Below are 8,642 nucleotides of genomic sequence, written 5' to 3'. Positions count from 1 at the left end.
ATGTACGACTTTGTTCAGAGTTCGGCGAGTGGCACCCCTTGTAGATGCCGGGTCTATGAGGTGGCGCAAAATGTGCCATGTGGCCTTCGTGTGAAGTGTGCCCGTGAGAGAGTCACACTTAACCAATTTTCCTTGGCCAAGTGCGCAGCATACTGCTCTGCTGTGTTTGTTATGGTGGCGATGCGATTCCTAAGTTTGCGGTTGTGTTTTTGCCGCTTCCAACGCCTAGTGAGTTGCCGTCGTGCTTCCCACAAATGGAGCAAGTGTGGGTCGACTGCCGGAGTTTCTGGTGTCGTCTGGATCGTTCGGGTCAGTTCTGCCTTCAGCCGTAGTATCACGGTCGCCCATTCGGAGTACGATACGGGAGTGTTTTGGAATGGAAAATTTTCCGCTTTTCTGAAGGAGGTCCAGTCCACTAGTTTCGCGGCTTTGAGGTGTCTTTTATGTTTCCTGTATTCTATGGAAATGTGAAGGATGTAGTGGTCGCTGCCGAGGTTTTCTTGTGAGTTCCACCATTGTGTTCTCGGGAGGTTATGGCCTAAGGTCAAGTCCGGGCAGGTGTCCCGAGTGACGCTGTTGCCAGTGCGAGTCGGGTAGGCCGGTTCCGTAAGGAGTGTGAGGTGCTCCTGGGTAATGTCGTTATATAGCTTCCTGCCCTTCTTATCCTCTTTGTGATATCCCCACGCGGAATGGTGGGCGTTGAAGTCCCCTATGATTAATAGCGGGGTCTGTTGGGCTACTGTTTTGGCTTTCCTTATAATGTCTCGGAAAGATTGTTGCGTGGTTTGGGGTCTGCTGTATATGTTGAGCACATATACGGACGGTTGTGATCTCTTAATAGGAAGAAGCTGGATGAAGATATAGTGTAGGTTGGTGTCCTGAGGCTTAAGGTCTACGGTGATCGCAGTGCATGTGTTATGTACTAATGTGCAGACTGATGTCTTATGTTCGTTGATGTGCGTGGTATATCTAGGTATTCTTGCATCTTCGACTGCTGTATCTTGCAGTGCTATGATATCCGGTGGTCTGGGCAGTGTATTGATGTATTGTTGAAGTGATGCTGCTTTCTTGCGAAGGCTTCTGCAGTTCCACTGTATTAATTCGAGAGTCGGAGTTGTTGCCATTATTTAGTCAGGGTGGAGGAAGATGTCAACGACGCAGACGAGGATGAGGAGGAGTCGTCGGTATCGCCTACGTTATAAGCAATGCTTGGTGTATCTTTGCGGCCTGTGAGTTGCTTGATCGGTAGCCGGGCCTTGCTCATATCCAATTGGGACGAGTTGCGCTGATATTTGATTATTAATGCATCGAGTTCAAGTAGTTTGGGTTGTACTGCTTCTTTGACCACGATTAGGCCTTGTTCTTTGATTTGCTGAAGAGAAGTCAGTTGGAGCTCTTTTATCGCCTGTATTTCGTCATTTTGTTTCTGTATGAGCGGCATGAGTGTTTTGATGACAATGTCGGCAATCTGTTCGACCTGAGAAGGATTCGCTGTAGCGCTAGGCAGTGGGTCGTGCGTTGTAGGATGCTCTAGTGTATCGGTTTCCATGGAGTTAGGTTCCGTAGTGCGAATTTCTTTGGCGCTCTTAGGTGTGGGGCTAGGTGTTCTAGATTTCAATGCTCTCTCGAGCTGTTCGATCTTTCGTTGCTGTTTTTCTAGGAGTAGTTGCTGCGAGGAAATGGTTTTGTGTAGTTGAGTTATGGTTTGTTCGTATTCCTGGTTAGTGGGTGGAGTGAGAGCTACGGGCTCTGCCCAGCCTACCTGGGGGTTTTTGCTGGCTTGCTTTGGGCCACGGCTGCGGCTGCGGCTGCGGTGTTTCCCGGTAGTAGCTGCCGGAGACGCAGCTCTGGATTCCGGGTTCGGCCCCGGGGATTGTCCTTCACTTTTCTGGTGTTCGGCGTTCTTCGTGGCTCCGCGTTGTCGGGATGGAGACCGTGATCGGGAAGCTCGCTGATTTAGGTTCTCTTGCGTGGGTGTGGTTGAGAGGTTGCCTTCGTTGTCGTGGCGGGGGCCTTTGCTGGCTGGCCGGAAGCGTTTAGGGCACTCCCGTGCTCCTGTCGTGTGTGGTCCGTTGCACAGAAGGCACCCCGACGGGCACTCGTGGTCCGCAAGGTTTACGTCGCCTTTCCCGCAGCTGGGACAGCTGTTTGGTGGGGCTGATGGGTTAGGGCAGACGTCGTTCCGATGTCCGATGGTACCACAGCGAGAGCATGTGGGAACTGTTTTACGATATTTCTGAACAGGGTTGTTTTCTCCGAAGATGAGCACGTTTCTTGGGATGTTCGCGTGTTCGAAGGTAAGTACCACTACGTTGGTTGTGCCGAGGCGCCTTGCCCCAATGACTTTGTTGGCAGGAGATACGGTGCGTTCCACTATGTAGTCCGTTGAGATGTGGTTGGCGATTCTGATGACGCCCCTGCCCATTTTGTCGGTAGGCTTCAGGTAACTGTGAACTGGCACTGACTTGTCTGGAAAGACCAGAGTTGTAATCTTCAGTATCCTGTGTATGAGGTCCTCGCGTGGAGTGTTGATCACAATGATGTTTTGATCCCAGATAGGGTAGAGGCCGTATTGGGTGAAGTCAATGTGCGGGTCTGTTGCTTCTGTCGCTTGAAGGAGCGCTTTGTGTATGGCTTCGGCGAAGACGCACTGGCCTTTGTACTTTGCTAGGTGACAAGTGACTTTGGGTTTGATTACGGCGATGAATCCGTCCGGGTTCAGTCGGGGCGCATAGCGTGGGTGCCAGGTCTCCTCTTGGTTTGTGTTGGTCGGTCGCTTATTGTGGCGGTTGGTGACCGTAGTCCAGTCTTGATCTTGGGCGCTACTTTCGTTTGGTGCTGTTTCTTCTGTGGTCGCGCTCCTGCGCTTGTTGATGTCTTGGATAACCCAATTTGTGTATGGCGTGAAGGTTGGAGTGCTTGGAGTGCTGTTTTGAATGAACTGCATGGTTTCCGGGTCATAGCCTTCTGTTACAGAGCCGGTCGCTGATGTGGATGCCATGCCGGCTGCTAGGTGGCTGCTGCGCCACCCACCTAGGCCTTAGGCCTAGTGAGCGTCTGCCGTGACAGTCACAATTTCACTAGATATCTGGTGAACGGAAGGTCCCACCTGGTTGGTATGAGGATCCGATAAAAGACCTGATCTTGAAGAATCCGATGGCGGGTTTGGCAGGGGTCTAGGCCTGGTAGTTGCGGCGAAATAATTTCCTGAAGACGGAGCGAGCGAGCGAAACATGCGTCCGCTCTCGACGCTGTCCGCGTTTTTTCCCCTACGTGACGCCAAAAGGCAGAAAAAGAGTGTTCCACACTCGCCGCCATGGCTGTGATCGGCGCTGACTAACACTCCTAGGTTTAAATGCACATGTGTACCCTATGAAGTGGACGAGGGGATGACCGTCGCCGTAGCTCAGTGGTAGAGCATCGGACGCGTTATTCGAACGTCGCAAGTTCGGTCCCTGCAGGCGGCAAGTTATCTTTTCGTCCACTTTACTTTCTTCACATTGATATCCCAATTATTACAAATAACATCCTCTATACTTCCCTTGGCGTTATTGTCTGTTAGTTCTAATTAATATTGCGGGAAATAGAGTGATATGAGTTTCTGTCTCCCAGCTAGAAAAAACAGCAGCTGCGCCAGTATACTCCGCACCGCAGGTTTCACCTGATCTTTGCCGTAACACGGCGCCACTCACACCTTTTCAATCGTGCGTACATCCTGAACTGTGAGCGCTATCTAGTGTACCAGACATTACAACATAAAGTGCGCGACTGTCCTTTCTCGTCACAGCAGAAGACGGGAGCCTCGAGCTGAAAGCTGCATTTCTCCCTAAATACGCGACCATGCAGTATTATGAAGTGCTTCAAGGTCACTTCTTCAATAGTAACGCACTGGATGCTAGACGTTCGGTAAACCGACGCGTAATGTTGCGGATTACATAAAGAGTCTATAAGACCCATTTCACAATTCGCGAGTGCGCATTCCTGCGCTACATTTTCTTTCAACTAATGGCAGCAACTTTCTTGCTTCAAGTGGAGACGAGGTCGTAGTTGCGCGTGCTGTCTATTATGCGTGTTCGTGTCAAGAGAGCCGAGTCTACACTTTCCGCGTCCCAGCGCAAGCAAACCGCGCTTGAACACTCTGTTTGAAGAAGTGACTAGCTGCCATTAATTGGGCTAACTGCATCGTAGGAAAGTTAGCTCAACAATTATGAAAATGGTATATATACCCTATAAGACGGACAGTTGGGCTAGTTGGTATACAGCATAATAAAAGATGGTTACTAGCGTCCTTCTCCTCTTTACGCTAGAAAACGTGTCTTATTATGTATATACGGATTACCTAATCATCTCCCCATCATCGTACTTCATCACTCTTTTTCCCCCGTTGCGTTTTCCCCGGTGCAGAGTAGCAGGCAGGGGCGTACTAGCTCAGGCCACCCTCTCTGCCTTGTAATATATTTTCTCTCTCTCTCTTTCATTGCTAAACAATATTTTATTTGCTAAAGAGTAAAACAGAACGGCACTAAGAACCAGTGAGGAAATAAGCAGCGCATATTACAATGCCGCACTTACACAAGAATCGAGTAAAATCTGAGGGTTGAATAACATACAAAGAAAGTTTCGATAGACACTACAGGTGACGAAAACTACTCGTTTATCAAATGTAAGCAGACATGCGTTTATGCGGCAACACGATGACACAGCGCGGCAAAAAACAAACACGAACAAAATAAGCTACGAGACGATGCACTGGCACGTATGAAATTTACAGAAAAGAATAAACTTCTCTTTTGAAAGTTGGCGAATCCACGTGCTGCTTACTTTCTCAACAGTCCCCTTTTTTGTTTTGTTTCATGGGGTTGCTGCTCCGAACCACATGCTTTTTTTTCTACTGAGCGAAGAAATGCCAGTTGCCCGAGATGCTCGGGCGACAACCGACACCTCCTTTGGGTCGCCACACATCCAGCATGCGAAAAAAGGCGCTCGGATGCTACTGACGTTGCAGAAATTGGCAAATACTCCATTGCAACGTCAAACACATGATCAAGGCCAGTTCGCATGCTGTGCCAAGTCTCAAGTGAATTCGGATTGGTGCGGCGATCGACTACAGGGTTACTATAGTACGTCTTGAACTGAGAAGGCATTTAGGTCATCGGATCGTACTCCAGTGCAACGCAATTGCGTAGAAGTGCGCAATCGACGGCATCCCAAATAGAACCAGAAAAAGTAGTAGTATTCGGCTTTGCAACTTCCTGCGTCAAGGATAGCGTTCAGGGTCTGCGTCTCAGGATAGCGCGCCTCGCAGTCATGCGCTCCGGCCAAGAGGCGAGGTTGGGGGCGGGAGTGGGGGATGCCGTAATCGATTAATCGAATAGTTTTAATAGATTAATTCGATTAATCGAAAGACACAAATAGATTATGATTAATCGATTAATTGTGGACCTTTAATCGATTAATCGATTAATCGTTCATCGATTTTACCATCCCTACTATAAAGGATTGAATTTCGGAAGCCATCAAGGCAATTTTTTTGCCGAACGCGTTTCGTAAGTGCAGAGGTAAAGTGAGTGAACCAAAAGAATGTTCTTCCCAGGTTTTAAATCACAGACCACGGAGCAAGTGGTATTCACAAAGCTGAGCTATTCTGGTGAATCTTCCAAGACTTTGCTAACTGAAGCTGCTGAGTGCTGCTGTCTGGCTGAATAGCCAACACCAAAGCAGATGAAAGTTAGTACAGCCTTGATGGTGGGATAAAACCTTGGTCTTCTAGAAGAGACCACTCCTTTAACCATTGGGCCACAAACACACAAATACTTTTCTTGGGCCAATCTCACGTGACAGTTTTGTGGCCTCTAATAGGTGTAGATGCTGCAGTTAGCGACAGTGGTATGAATCACCAGTGCCTTGGCCAACTTTCATGGTGTGCATTCGCTGCCGACGTTCATTATGCATCTCTTACACGCCGCCTTGCCCTTCCAGATTACCATAGGTCTGCTTGCACTGATTCCTACAGTACGCGGAACTTTTTTAATCTTTCTTGAACTGTGAAGCTTCTGTTCTGTGAAACCAGCACGGACTTTCTTTGCAACTTAGTGTTACTGTAAAAAGGTAAATCTTTCATAAATTGTCCACATGAAAAAATCCGAGCTTTGTTATTGCTGTTGAGGCTTTACATCCCAAAATTACGATATGATTATGAGAGACACCGTAGTGCACCGCTCTGGAAATTTTGACCACCTGGGGTTCTTTAACGTGCACCTATATCTAAGCACACGGGCCTCTAGCATTTTGACTCCATGGAAATAAAGTCACCGCAGCCAGGATTCGTTCCCACGACCTTCGGGTCAGCAGTCAAGCACCATAACCACTAGACCACCAGGTCGGGTGATATTAGCTTTGTGAAACAGCCCACAATTCTGACTTGTTCTTGTTTTTACAAGGTTGCACACATTGTACAGGTTGTTTACATTCAATTCAACAGTACCATGAGACAGTGCAGTTGCCTAATTTGTTTCATTCATGCTTGTTTTTTTCAGCGAAGCTGGTGGAGCATTTCAGAATTGAAAGAAAAGCTGGATCGGTTAGACATGCAGCAGTGCCAACAGATGGATCAGATGATCACACTGGTGAAGAAGCTCAGTACAGTCACGCATCAAAGTCCACCCAGCAGTATTGACATCTCATCGCTATCAAGACGCAGTTGTAGTTCCAAATCAAGCAGCGCATCAAAGGAACGCCATCCCTCATCCAAAAATGAGATGTCTGCTCATCTGAAATGACACAGGACATAGCCTTGGAATCACAGATAATATATATTTATCACTTTATGTTACAACTTGTACATCAACATGAAAATAATTATTCTTCTATAAAACCCTGCGTATATACACCCTGTACCGATATTAAAATGTATTATTTAACATCACCGTTGTGTTACCATGCTTGCAATGCCAGTAGTTTACAGGCACAGTCCTTTTCGCAAGTTTCCGAGTTATAAATACATATCTATATACTTTTTTTTTTGGTCATGCAGTGGAACATGCTTTTTATGCCCAACATTTCAATGCGTTAGCGTACGCGATTCACTTCTTCCAGCTTTGCAAGAGTGCGATGGAACCTCATAATGCGCTGTCTAAGGAGCTACCACAGTCAGGTACAGAAGGATCTGGAGGCCTTCTAGAAGCACTTTGCACCTCGTTATAGATCAAAGATGAAGTGCACTAGAGACGCGAGCTATCAACCACGCGACACCCGTTAACAGCCCCACCATAACGACCAGTACGGCGCCGCGCACTTTCCAATGCGCCCATGATCCCCTGAGCTGGCGAACGACGTCTTCGACCTGAGCGCGCAACGCATCCGGGTCCCCTGTGTTGTCGATGACGTAATCGGCTAGGCCGCACTTCTGCTCCAATGGGAGCTGAGACTCGATGCGCTTGCTCGCTTCTTCTTCTGTGAAGCCGTTCCTCAGCATGAGGCGCTCGACCTGCTGAGCGGGCGAGCACTTCACGACGATCACCTTGCGCACGAAGCGCAACATCGTCTTGGTCTCGTACAGCAGCGGCACGTCGACTACCACGAACTGGCGACCCTTGAGGAAGAGCTTGAGGCTCTGGAAGAACATTTCCTTGTGTATCTCCGGGTGGGTGATACGGTTTAGCCTGCGCCTCTTGTCGTGATCGTTGAACACGATTCGGCCCAACGCGGGACGGTTGAGTTGGCCATCGCTGAGTAGCACCTCGGAGCCAAACTCCCGGCGAATCTGGACCCAGGCGGGCTTTCCGGGCTCGACCACTTCGCGGGCGATCTTGTCCGCGTCTATTACATCGATTCCGAGCGAAACCAAGATGCTGGCGACCGTACTCTTACCGGACGCAATACCGCCCGTCAGTCCGATCAGAAACATCGCTCTCGGTGATCTGTGCGTTTACACCCGGGACAAAACCGAACGACACCGCACCGCTAACCGTCCGACTGCGCAGTAAATGCTCGTCTGAAACAGCCTTCGGGACCCGTAAGCTTTGTCTCAACGGAGGAAAGAGGTTGCAGGAAAAAGCGTGAAATGTAAAGTGGCGAAACGAGAACGGGAAAACTGCGAGTAAACACATAACACACAGGAATGGTCAAGTAGCCGAGTGGAAAGCGGCTACTTACTTGCGTTGGATTGGCGCGCAAGTCAGAGTCTCAGATTCGTTTCCCGCTGGCTTTGCCAGCTCACTGGCCAGCTCATTAGCGTGACTTTGCGGCAGTAGTATGTTCTTGCCGTAAGAATTCTTTCCGGCACACACAAGAGTCTGAGTTTTATGAAGCTAATAACTGCAAAAAAAAAAGAAAGAAAAACGCTATTCTCGCCTTCCACTACATTCACTCGAATGCGACACAAATGCAGTTTTGCAAGAGCTCTTCCCGAACTCTCGAATGCTCTAATTTTAGCCTGAGGGAAGACAAATTGCCTGCTTGTTTACTGCGCGCACTTGTTTGTGTCACGCACCGAAACGCCATAGAAGCTTATTTCTGCTTATTCTGTAAATGGGCAAATACTGTCGGTGCGGTGAAGGGGGTCTGAACGAAATAAGGCGGAAAATCGGAATTGTCGAAACAACCCCGGCGAATCAATCGTACGACGGCGCACACAAGCGCGG

The 8,642-nt window shown here is 48.7% G+C and overlaps 1 protein-coding gene across 1 annotated transcript; it reads right to left on the bottom strand.

Moving 5' to 3' along the window:
- Window positions 1-6,544: 6,544 nt before the first annotated feature.
- Window positions 6,545-8,190, bottom strand: LOC119378263 (dephospho-CoA kinase domain-containing protein). The gene has a single exon (XM_037647451.2). The coding sequence runs from the start codon at window positions 7,904-7,906 to the stop codon at window positions 7,205-7,207; it is 702 nt and encodes a 233-aa protein (XP_037503379.1). The 5' UTR covers window positions 7,907-8,190; the 3' UTR covers window positions 6,545-7,204.
- Between the last annotated feature and the right edge of the window lie 452 nt (window positions 8,191-8,642).

This window comes from Rhipicephalus sanguineus, unplaced genomic scaffold, assembly GCF_013339695.2.
Source record: "Rhipicephalus sanguineus isolate Rsan-2018 unplaced genomic scaffold, BIME_Rsan_1.4 Seq753, whole genome shotgun sequence".
Lineage (NCBI taxonomy): Eukaryota > Metazoa > Arthropoda > Arachnida > Ixodida > Ixodidae > Rhipicephalus > Rhipicephalus sanguineus.
The sequence above is the reverse complement of the archived record's forward strand: the minus strand, read 5'-3'. Positions and strand labels throughout refer to the sequence as shown.